Below are 13,081 nucleotides of genomic sequence, written 5' to 3'. Positions count from 1 at the left end.
TGAGACTGCCCATTTCCCAAGGTGAAAATGGGGAAAATAATGCCTTCTCACAGGATTAATTAGAATAATGCCTCTATATACTAAGTATTCAGTAAATACTGGCTATCATAGCATTTGTTTATTTAACTGTAATCTTATTCAGTTTCTAAGTTGGAACCAAGTTATGGATGTCAGAATTTTTTTTTAGAAAACTAGGTTGAAAGATTCAGGGCAGCTGAGTTTCTCAGGTTTCTAAGTATTATGGATACATAACCTCTCCTCACTGTCAATGCATCCCTGGCTGGGCTTCCCATAGAAATGTAGGTGCCATTTTAATTCTTAGTATTTGATGGCAGTATTTACTTTTTGTGTATTTTACTCTGTAATAATTACATTTTAGGAATGAGTTTTTTTAATTTTTAGTGTCTTCTTCATTGTAGAATGAGAGGAATAAAATTTATGAAGTGTGTTTTTACAGAAGTGGAGTGGAAAAAGCCTAAATTGACAGTCCAGGTTAAGTATCAGTGCTCCTAGGCTTGAGACAGAATTGCAAGCTGTTCAGTTTACCTTGTTTCTCTTTTAGGTCACTAAACTTTGGCATCAGAGCAAAGGTCCACGTTTATCTCAAAATTTCCTACCCAGCCGCAGTTTTAGAGGTTCTATTTCATCCTTGACCAGCTAGTTACTGCAAGGCCTACAAAGGTAAATGACAAGTTTCCTATTCTAACTTAAAAGGCAAACATGTCATTAAAATATTTAAAAAAGCAGGATTTTTAAAAAGGGAAGAAACATTTCAGATTGAGGAATGACAGGTTATTATGGCCAAAGGTATGATTAGTGGGAGAACCAAACTGCCTAGCAGTAGTAGGTTTTGGACATTTTGCATATAATTGAGACATTTTTGGAGGTGTCAGTAATCCATACCCCTTCCAGTCTGTCCTTTATCCTCTAACACCAAGGAAGGAGATTAAGTGGGGGTACTCCCGTAGTAGTCCAGCTGAAAAGCAGGAGGGATGGAAAAAGAAAAATGGAACTGAGTTGATAACAAAATAGTGGAAAAATTTGTTTTATCTTGAGGGCAGTGATGCCCAACTTTTATCACTGTTCAACTGTGGCTGCAACTATATCAGGGCTAGCTGCCTCCACAGAAGTAACAGCTTAAAATTGTACTGTGCAGAAATCTTCTAAACCCTCCATTTGTTTTCTCCTATATTTTAATGTTTTACCTTATATCTCCCTTGGTTCCTATCTTGCTCACTTTGATATGCTGCTACATACTTTTGTATGCCTTCTTACCCCTGCACAATTATAGGAGTGAAGGAATTATTGCTTAAATTAATAACGAGTGAATTAAAAGAATCCTTCAAAAGAGACCATTAGCAAAAAAGGTGATCTGAAGTTTCATCTCCTCCTTGGGCCTTGCTCTGGTACTAATTTGAACTGTCCCTAAAGGAGGAAGAAAATAAATTAAGTGCTTACCTGTATTTAGACAGAAATAATCAATTATTTAAGATATCCCTTGGTTTTATTTTAACTTAACCCTTGTGAATACTTCACAAAAATACACATACAGAAGCAAATAGAACTATACAGTCAAACTAAATATCCAGCAGATACAACAAGTAGTCAGAAGTTCAAAGGTGGATAACTGTTAAGTGGCTGATGAAGTTGTTTGCATAATCAGCTTGGAATGAATGCTTTCAACAAAAAGCATTCTAGGTTTTAACAGAAGAAATTGGTAATCTTTAAAATGGTTGTATGGGTAACATGCATCCATCAGCACAATGACCAATAATATTTATTGAATTCAAATTTACTGTTGTAAACATTTAACAAAAGCATTATGAAATCTAAATAGTCTGACAATTCGAACAAAATAAGTGGTATGTTTAAAAAATAAAGCTGATGAGGCAATGGATCCATCCTATATACTTTCAACAGTTCCAGCAAGAGAAATAGCACAGTATTTAAAAAAGTATACAGCAAAGATTGTTACTATTATAATGGCAAACTCTGGAAACTGTAAATACAAATAAGTCATTGAACAGTCAAATGGTCATACTCCTAATCAGGAAGAAGGTAAGGAACAGTCTGTAATCCAGTTATACTCAACTGTCAACAGAGAATGCTTTTTCTTGTCAGTTGATTTCATAGTTCTTTTTCCAAGAGACAGCAAAACTTTGGCAATTGGATGTACTGAAAATATATTCTCAAAGTTCAAGATACAGTCATAGCATTTTGTTATATGAAAGGTGATCTGTACACCAAGGCTCAGAGGTTGGTAAATATTGATTCCATATGTGGAAAAAGTGCAAATATCCTGCACAGATAGCTTACAAAGCTGCTGGCACAGTTATTCACCAGCAGAATCAGGGTTTTGTTTGCATAGCTCACACATCACTGGAATGTGGAAAGGTGTGCTATTTTTTGGCAAGAGCAAAGGAGTCATACTGATGTGAATTACCATATCGAGCACGCTGAATCCATGCAGAACACTTCGACGAAGGCTGCTACCTGATGTCATTAGTTTTTGTATACTGGTTTTGTTTTTGTTGAAGCAGTTCTGTGATAGCCAGAAGCTTTTTCAGTACATGCTAGACAAAAACAGTATGAAAATTAGTAAATGAATGAAAGGTCTGTCAGAAACTTTGAAAAAAGCCATTCTACTAAAAACAAAATTGTGAGTTTCTTTTATTCAGGACTGAATATTTTTGGTCATAATATTTTAAGATAGTATTTTTATACACTAAGTGAATACAAATTCATTTGTTTGGCACTCTCCTTTCTACTTAGGCCAGAACAATCTCCAGCATGCAGTGAAATCTGTCTTCTGGCAGTGTTCTAAGACATCTTAAGCCCAATATGATCACGTAAGGGCAGTCAGCTTGCAATCTATTGAACACTTGAAGGAATCATGGAAGAAATATTACATTGCGCCTAAAATTAAAACAGCACCTTTACCTTTAAAAGTCTCAACTGGGTCAAATCCTCCCAATTTTAAGGCAAATAAGATAACGTTAATGTTAATCCAGCCCCAGTGTAGCAAGAATACATTATACATGCCATATGCACATAAGCAGGCCCATTGTATACACTCTAAGTTTCTAGACTATTATCCAACTTGATTTTAGAATCTCAGATTGAAGGATACTCATTTAATCACTTCTATATGGGTGGCCAGTGATAAGAACAGCTTATTCAAAACAGCAAGTTCCAAGGTCACAGTCTAGAGTTTCTGGATCTGGAGCTTGAACTATTTTTACCAAATGTCCTGAATGATTCTCAATTGTTTAACAGTCTGTACGTGTGAGAGAAAAAGCCACATCACTACGGACTTATTAGTTCACTTGCCATTTTCCATACATGCCAAGGAAATGTATGAATACCGTTTTCAGTAGAGTTAACACTGAGATTCCATTTTGTAGTATCAAAATTACATAATCTTAGTCTCAGCCTGTTATTCCTATCTGCTGAGATCTTATTGGATTATGGTTCAGATTCTTAAAAACTGTAAAATAATTGATAAAAATGTTGATCATAATTCAGCTCTTTATTACTTGAGTTTTATGCTTACGTTATGCTTAAATACTAATGAATCATCATTGTTAACAAAGGCTGGCAAAAACCTACCTGCTGTGCACCACGCTCATTACTGAGCGTTCGCAGTTCATCTGAATGGGCCACACAAATTTCATGCAGTGCTGCTAAATCACGGGACAGATCAGTCCTAGAATGCTCTGTAGTGTCCGGAAGTTCAGGTACATTCTTTAAGGGAACATAAAAACTGTATTTAGAAACAGAAATTTTATTTTCTCTTCTGAAAAGATCCTAATTGGTTTTTAACACATAATAGTCTTAAATTTCTGTTAAAATTCTAAGGACTTATGGAAATGTAATAGTGCTAATTCTGATAAAAATAGGTTTTATGACCTCAGTATTTTACATCAAAACCAGGTTCCATTTTCTTCCTCCTAAGGGCAGAACATTGTGTAGTATTATTGCTAGCTATTCTAAATAAATGGGTTTCCTAAACTTTAGATTTCTTGGAATCTGGAACACAGTGCCAAATAGTGTAAGTATTAACTGCTAAATACAACCTAAACTTCAAATTCCTTCAGACTGAATCTCATTGTTAGTTGTATATGCTGATCAATTTGGACAAACTATAGTAGAAGCTGTGTTAATAAAAGTGTGATGTCAAGCCTACAATTATCTGGACTATGCCCAGAACACTTGCTAATGTGTGGAAATTATCAGTGTTAATTACGGTATCTTCAGATAAGGTTCATAAAGTAATTCAGTCGCTATCATAAGTTGATAGTACAAGCACTAAATACTGATGCTATTTTGAGCCTTAGAATAAAATGTAACGAGCTCAGATTATCACTAATTTTGAATAAATTCATTCCTTTCCAGAACGATGACAATATTTGCTATATACTCCTAATACTGTAAAACACTCCATTTTCTATATTATAAAGAAACTATTAGAAAATAATTTTCTATTTACTAAATGACTCAGTTATTCACTTATTAATTCAGTGAATGAAAGATCATTGAGATGAAAGAAGTAAACTGGAAACAGCAACACAAAGTTATATGTCAAAGAGATGCAGAGGATACTTAGGAAGCAAAATGAGAAGAATTCAGGTTTGGGGCCCAGCAAAGTCTTCCTGATGGAGCTATCTGAGGTGAGTCAAAAGATAAATTTGATTTATATAGGTAGCAAAGGAACAGAAGAGTATGAGGAGACTGGAAGAGTAGTAGAACACTAGGATTCTAAGCAGTCTGAAGGGCTAGATTGTGTGGCATTACTAGGAAAGTGATAGACAAAGCTGGACCATAGACATTTGTGATTATGGAAAACAGAGTCCCAACCATGAATCTGAAACCTAAAACATGGCTTAAGATAAAACTAGCTAGCCTTAAAAAATTTTTTCAATCACTGACCAGCTATTTTTTGGTAACTAGAAATATCTGTCTTCAAAACTTCCCAGAAGCTCAAATATAGAAACATGGACAGTTAACACTTGCTCCTTCATTTCTCTGTTATAAATACGGATAATTTCTACACAGTACTTTTAATACCTGAGGTTGCAAACCAGGGGCCCACAGGCAGTCCTGATAGATTTAACTGCCCAGTGGTGTGATGGTTGTTTACTACTGTTTTTAACCAGGGATCCCCAACCCCCAGGCTGCAGACCAGTACCATCCATGGCCTAGGTAGGAACCTAGGAACTGGGCTGCACAGCATGAGGAGAGTGGCAGGTGAGCAAGCGAAGCTTCATCTGTATTTGCAGCTGCTCCCCAGTGCTAGCACCACCACCTCAGATCATCAGGAATTAGATTCTTATAGGAGGAGCACCAGTCCTTGATGCCAAAAAAGTTGGGGACCACTTTTTTTTAACTGAATTTGAATGTATTAAGGCAGAATATGGGCAGCCTCAATCTCCTACCCTAGAACTCCTGAATGCCATACACCTGTCTAAATTCAGATATATATGTTCCCTTTCTGGTTTGTGTATGTGTGTGTGTGTGTAAAAACTGAATACTTAGTATATTTATTTGGTTTTAAATTGAGTCAACATCTGAAAATTTATAATTGATAATTTAAAAAATTTAACTTTGTTAAGAAATCCAGGGTTTTAGAAATTTTAAAAAATCCTCTTAATTTTTAATCACTATTTTATTTATAAAGGGCCAAAGAAGGCATAAGTAGTCCCACTCATTGAAGTAGAACATCAAATCCATGTATTTTATTCCTAAAAAAGCCACAAGAACATTCATTCTCTAGTCCATTTATACTTATTTAACCTGGTCAGAACTGGATCATGTCTCATTTCAGATTCCACACAACAGCAGCAAAGTAAAAATAGCTAGTGGCAAAAAAGACTGTCGCAACAGCTAATAGGAATAATGAAGGGAAAAAACTAGAAAATGGCACAAGTCCAAAAGCCCCAATAGTGTATGCTTGGTATAAACTACTTAGTGTAAGAATAAGAGGTTGAAACTATAATCAAACAAAATAATTTGTTTAGGAAAGCAGTTCTGAATAGAAAATCTTTTTAAAGATTTTTGCTAAAATGAGTTAACTCTCAGCTGTACTATAACTATAGGTCTCAAAGTACTTGAAAATTATATACATACCCCAAGTTCATCTAAAAACATGATCATACGATGTTTGTTACTTTTGATGAAAGGATTGACACCTTCCATATAGGGCTCCTAAAAATATAAAAACAGCTTACTATATCCATCAGAAACAAACATTGTCTGATCTATATAACAGTGTACAGATGTAGCAAGAATTCTTACAAATCTAATTCCATCAGTAGCAATACATGTTCACAAGAATTAATCATACAGTGACAATATTTTCCTTCTGATATAAACATCTATACTGAGTAACTGGAATATTTTAATAAAAGAATAAATTCTGGATGAGAACAAACTAGAACACACAGCCAAGCAGACACAAATTGCTTATATGTAATTCATTCGAAAAGAATTACTGAGACACTATTATTTGCCAAGCACCAATACAAACATGGGCCCAGCAATCTAGCAAAGAATATAGGAAGTTAAAAATGTCTGATAAGGACTACGGTACAGAATTATATCATTCATAGCCTGCCTTGGGATTCAGATAAATTCAAAAGCTAAACCATACTTATAAACTGTGCTTTATACTAAGTGTATCTGAAAATACACTATATTGTAAAACAGGAAAGGGTTAGTATTAACTAAGTTTTAAGAGATAAGGACCTCAACTGTCAATTCCAAAGCGACATAAAAAATTACTCAGTTTCTCTAAGTAGTGAAACACAAAGTAACATTACACCTATCAGATTGGAAAAAATTAAAAATAATAATACTTATTGAGTAATGCCAAGGCTATAGGGAGCAAAAAAGCTTAGTAATTTTACTCCAAAGTTAGTTTAAGGAAATTACCGGACAAGTTTGAAAGTAAGTATATATAAGAATACTTGTTACACCAGTATTTTTAATGTTGACAAATTAGAAGCCATCTAATTATCCAGTAGAAAACTAAACATCTGTCTATATGATGGCATACTAAATAATAATCATATGTTTCCAGGTACAGCAAGAAGTTTGTTACACATTGACAAAAGCAGGTGAGATGGTATGATCCCTACCAGAATATTAACAGTCCTTAGGTAGTGGGATCACACGGCTATTTTTAAAACTCTTGCAAGTTGAAAATTTAGTGAAGGTGTATTGTGAAATAATAGATTTGGGTGAATTTTTAAAATATGCTCACTTTTATAAGTGGGAGAATTTGAGTAAATTAAAAATTGAAAAAATAGTGTTCTATAATGGCTCAAAAGGTGGCTTTAAAAATTCCATTATTAAAATAAAATCTAAACAAAACATTAAAATCAACACCAACAAAAATATACAGTCTTTATGAAATATCTACTAGTGAAAATTTACTTAAGCTGTATTTTGATTTTATGATGTCAAAGTTTCACTCATAAATGATATTTTCAAGTATCAAAATGTTTTTACCTTAGCTCCAAATTCCACAAGATTTGCTAAGTTCTGCACAGACTTAGCAACTAAGATCAGTGTTCTTGCAGCAATAGGAGATGGGGAATCTATAAGAGAATTGGGCATAGTGAATGAGACCAACTCCAAAGGTACTGCAGGTAAAACCATTAAAATTTAGGACTTTAATATTTTTTTACTGTTAAAGATACTAACATTCACCCATTCAGAACTGTTTTTAAAAATGACCTGTATAATTCAAAAGAACTTGAGTTAAAGAGGGAACTATTGATTACATTTATGAGTGCTTCTAATTTTGTGAAAAAAGTACTACAAGACTCAGCAATTCCCCAATGGTTGATGATAATGCAAAATATCTCAAAGCTTAATATTCACACTAAAAAAAGCTCACTCTGTACACACTTTGTGACGATTCACAAAGCTAATTTCAACCTACTCAAGTTAGCAATTTGCAATCTGAGATGTTACCTTCTCCAACCCTCCACTGACTACAGATAACTCACTTTAAAGCTCAATAACAAAGATAAAGTATGGGACCTCTGTCCTATTTTGAAGAGAAAAACATGCAGTTTAAAATATTTTAAAAGTTTATTAAAGATTAGTTAGGAAGCATTTCCTTATAGAATACAGATAGTAGGATATAAACAAAGTATTTGTGGCTATTAACTATAAGCCCTGAAACATATTTAACAGTAAAAACCTATAGGGAGTCTACCTGACTGCCTGATTTTAGATTGTACTCTTTGTATCTTAAGCTGCTAAATTATCAATAGTATTGCCTCCTGGTTCAAGGCTGATGTTCGGATAAATCTCCCCAAAAGAATTTTGAACCTTTAATTTTTAATAGACCAGAGATTTAACCATTTTAGTAGCAACAAAACATAACAGATGTGATGGCTAGATGTGTAAAACTTAACATATTCCAAAATATTTTTAATACAACTCTGAACTTCAAATTATTAAGATAAAAATGGTTTGGGTTCTTTCTTCTAATAATGGCTCATTATTATATTCAACAGTCACAAGTACACTCTTGTCCTTTCTTTCAAAGAAGCCTACAACATTCCATAATGGACATATAGGTAATAAGCAAAACCAGTCTGGTTTACTGGAGTTTAAAATGGCTGATTAACGTTATATAAGTGGTGACAAGAAATCTCTAATCTCTAAAGAGCCACTTTTTAGTATTCACAGAGCACTACTGCAACTGCAGCACACACAAAGTTCCTCCCAATTTGAAAAAGTCATAAGAGTTTGAGACACAGGGAGAAATGGGGAAAAAGTGCTATGTGTGTAATCATGCCATCTTAGACTCCAGATATTAGATGGGAAGAAAAAGTAAGAAGCAAAATGAGGAGAAAAGGTAAAATAGCAAAAGGGAGGAAGAAGAAAAGAGGGGTGCTATGTATGTTTTTAAAAAAATCAAATTTACAAGAAAATAGGAGTAACCTTACTAAGTATGAAATTCTAATTTCAAAATTTATCAAAAACTGATTACCTGAGATGATATTAAACATCCTTGGATTCAGGATGGCAGGACAGATAAGTCGAAGAAAAACAAAACCACTGAATGGAAGGGAAAATTTTTTTTAGAAAACTACATTGAAATTATAAATATGAACAAAAGTTTTAATACTCAGAACCATGAACTCTGAACTAATAGAGGGGAGCCCAAACAGCTTTAAGGAAAATAAAGTATCTTACTTTAAGAACACATATATCTTTTTCTTAAACATATTATTCATTTTTCTCAAATTTGGAATTTTAGATTTATGTTGTATTTGTAGCCTTTTACTGTCTCGGCTACTATTTATTCCAAGTTAGTAGTACATTTTAAATTTACTTTGAGGAAAGAGTGTCTTTAGGAACACTAATAATTTTGAAAAACTATAGGAGCACAAATAAACCTTTTTGTAGATACATAGTTTTGTAAGGTCCTAAAACTTCCATTCTCTTTTCTTTCTTTCTGTATTTAAACAACCCAGTAAAGTCTGTTATAAATTAAGTTGATTATATTGATTTTGTTGATGAGTCATAAAAATAAGAATCCATGTACTAGGGGAAAAGTAACTTCTTGATAAATGAAAATATAGAATGCTGAAAAGCTTTTATGGCAATAAAGAAAAAGACATCAGCTTTTCTATCTAAAATTTTTTAAAGTCCTTCAATTACAAAATAATAGCAAAAACAAGAATTAGTATAAAAGCACATGGCTTAACAACATTGTCATATACGATTTTACCAGCTAATCTTGGAACAATGTATATGTAGAAACTGCAGGCTTTTATAGCTCATTCTTAGCCTGGCCCCTTCAGTTAGAGACGACTTTTCTCTAATTTCCTTTAAGAGGAATCCACACTAATAACCGACCTGTTACTAGCCCCTTCTAAAGACAAGCATTATTCCTAAAACAGTTAATAAAATTCCTTCTAGAGACTAAAATAATAGTCTCTGTTCTCTGTAGAGTGGATAACCCAATGTCTCAGCATTTACCTTCCAACATATGACAGTTTGCTCATTTTTGGAATCTTAGAAAGTGAGTATGTTATTTCTCAGCATTTGTTGCAATTATACAACAACAATTATTAAGTTTTTAAATTTGGGTTTAATTTATAAAGAATCCTGCACAAATTTTGCTTGAACATATTTTGACACTTAAATAGGTCTTAGAATCTGAAATATTAACCTGATAACATTGAACCGTAAAAGAATTTCAGCGTGCAAATCTATTTTCTTTGAGTTTTTAGAGGTAACTTTAAATTTAAGAGGGATACTATGTACCTACACATAATTTAAAAGCTTATCAGAGACAGAAATCATCACCTTCGGCATAAAGGCCTCTTCAAACACCCTCTAGTATCAAACAATCCACAGAGCAGAATTTCCTGATGTTTTTAACAAGTATACTTGTTTGAAACATACATAGTACAGTGTTAACTTATGTAACATATAGCTGTGCTGAGACATATGCTTGTAATTCTTTTTTATTCTTCTCAATCACTACTAAAGCCAAGAAATACAGACTCTACAATTCTTAAGTATTTATATCTTATGATTACTAAGATTTTATCTGTAAAAGAGTAGAAGCTTCTACAAAATTTAGGTTGGGAACCAGATTAACATACATTTTCAAAACTATAATATTGGTGATTTTAGTGGTTGGCTAATTTTTTATTGGAAATAACATGACCAGAAGTATATATTCTTCATAATAAATTATATCTTTATTACACTACTATATTCTCTGATACTTTTTCACTAAATTTCCAATTGTCTTGAATGGGTTGGAGTGTGCTTAAAAAAAAAAAAAAAAAACAACCTGCAATAGTGTTAAGAATATTAGATTGGGTCTTAGGATTGTCTTTGGTTATGTATTAGCCACTAACTTTATATATAACTTTAAGCAAACAATTTAACCTCTACAGATCTGCTTCTTCACCAGAAAAATGTTAAAATGATGATGAAGTCCCCTTATGTAACCTACAAAATTCTATATGACTTGCCAAAGCAATTTCTAATTATATAGTGAAGTCAGTGAAACACAGCTTCAGAACTAGAGACTCTGGTTGGAGATTAGCCCAGAGTTAAGACTGTCTTACATATCGATTAATCAATATCTAAATGGTTCAATTATTGTTCTTAGCACCAGATCAATTCTTTTTTCTCTCTTCACTCCCTCCCTTTGTCTATATATATACATATATGTATATACAGATATGTGTATATGTGTGTGTATGGAAAGTACTATATGAAGTTAGCCAGATTTTATTGATAACTTTTAACCTCATTCTGTTAGATAAAAAAATACCAAATAGTTAAAGTGACTATAAATGTTCAGGTTTTTAGAAAAAGCAATAAATATCTAAGTATCTCATAGTAACTTCCAAAACTCACACAAACACATACACACACAGATACAGTAAAAGTCTAGGAGCTGTCTGAACTCCGAAAATATCCAACAGGGCTCTGAATAAAAGTATAAGGTTTTATAAGTTTTGTATACTGTTGGTCTTCAAATTTTTCCAATTATCCACTTGACTCTCAATGTGTGCCATATATAGTGGTGTAACAAGTGAACTGATAAGCCTTACCTAACAACTCTTGTTCTCATGGTGGTATTTGTAGGCCACTTGTGCTGAACAGATTTCTGTAAACACCCATAAATATATCTCAGTGTCCTGCCAAAATAAGCACAACCATCTCAATACAGAAAGCAAGTGAAAATGCTGCTCTTATTGTACCCAAAGCTAATTTACCAGATACAAGATATTTTAATGCAACTGGCCCTTCCGCCAAAAAACTACTTGACTAAAAATAATGAGAGAAATAAGTTTTCATTATTTATTGACTTAACCAATTCTTTACATTTACTTTAGAAGAAATCTTATCATTTTCAGATTACTTCTATATTAATGAAAAAAGTATTGGGGTAAGGATACAGAGAAACAGAGTACAGGTTCGAGGGAGACATTGACCTAAGAAGTTAATGTAAACCTGAATAAGTGAGTTCACTAACACTGGAAGCCATTAAGCAGATATTGAGTAATTTTCCCATGTACATTATGGGAAAGATACTCAAGTACAGACTGGATAGATACATGCCTTTTATCATCTCAAATCTGAGACTATAAAGCTCTATTCATTCCCAGAGTTACTATGGAAAATAGACATATTGGTTTGTATAAAAACATAATTTATTTCACTCTGGTTTCTTCAGATCAGTCTTTTTCCTTAAACACAATTCATGTTGTGAGAGTAAAAACCCTAACTTTTTTAGAGTATCATTACATCAGAACAGTGGAAAAGCTTACATGTTTTAGAAATATATTTTAAAATACAAATATGTAATTTTTTGTCAAATTAAAAATTCACAACTTACGGTGGAAGTATTTCTGAAGCCATGAATATTTTCTCCACAAGCTCTGAAAGTATGTTCAATAGGTGTGCTAAATTAGTGTTCACATCTTCATTTTTTTCTAACTTTGATGGACTTAACTAAGAGAATGAAAAAATATAAATGCATCTTGGCAATGATAAACAAATGAATCATGGTAATCAAACAGTTGTTTAAAGGTTCTCTATTTTTCATGTTGTTAGTCTTTTGGGGAGGGGAGAGTATAAATGGGAATTTTTAAGTAGTTTGCTCTGTGGAACTATTTAGGTTTGTTACTGTAGTTCCCAGTTACAGTTAACCCTCGAACACCACAAATTTGAACTGCAGAGGTCTACTTATAAACACAGACTTTTTTCAGTAGATACCTGTACTGTTTTGGATCTTGGATGGAAGTCCAAGGATGCAGAAAGCTGACTGTATGCACTGATCTATGGGATTTTGGTATCTGCAGGCATCCTGGAACCAATTCCCCGCAGATACAGAGGTAGACTAAGTTTTGGGGGAGTTGAAAGTTATACATGGATTTTCCACTGTGTGTGTGGGGATGGCACCCCTAATCCCCACATTGTTTAAAGGTCAACTGTACTCAATTGAAGAGCAAGCTATGATTATTTAAAAATGTTCAGTTGCTTTGGGATTAATACCAGTGTTAAAGTTCTGTTCATTTACCAGGTTTTA

General features: G+C 33.3%; 1 protein-coding gene across 1 annotated transcript in view; it reads right to left on the bottom strand.

Annotated features, from left to right (window-relative positions):
• Positions 1–1,485: 1,485 nt before the first annotated feature.
• The window catches only part of RASA1 (RAS p21 protein activator 1), a 102,642-nt gene continuing 91,046 nt past the window's right edge, over positions 1,486–13,081 (bottom strand). The window contains exons 18-25 of the mRNA XM_011378981.2: positions 12,753–12,892; positions 12,389–12,504; positions 11,601–11,687; positions 9,008–9,075; positions 7,510–7,598; positions 6,127–6,204; positions 3,610–3,744; positions 1,486–2,573 (exon numbers count right to left, since the gene is read on the bottom strand). Coding sequence (XP_011377283.1) covers positions 2,490–2,573; positions 3,610–3,744; positions 6,127–6,204; positions 7,510–7,598; positions 9,008–9,075; positions 11,601–11,687; positions 12,389–12,504; positions 12,753–12,892 — 797 coding nt within the window. The 3' untranslated portion in view covers positions 1,486–2,489. The remainder of the gene's footprint in view (positions 2,574–3,609; positions 3,745–6,126; positions 6,205–7,509; positions 7,599–9,007; positions 9,076–11,600; positions 11,688–12,388; positions 12,505–12,752; positions 12,893–13,081) is intronic.

Source organism: Pteropus vampyrus, unplaced genomic scaffold, assembly GCF_000151845.1.
Source record: "Pteropus vampyrus isolate Shadow unplaced genomic scaffold, Pvam_2.0 Scaffold11, whole genome shotgun sequence".
Classification (NCBI taxonomy): Eukaryota; Metazoa; Chordata; class Mammalia; order Chiroptera; family Pteropodidae; genus Pteropus; species Pteropus vampyrus.
The sequence above is the reverse complement of the archived record's forward strand: the minus strand, read 5'-3'. Positions and strand labels throughout refer to the sequence as shown.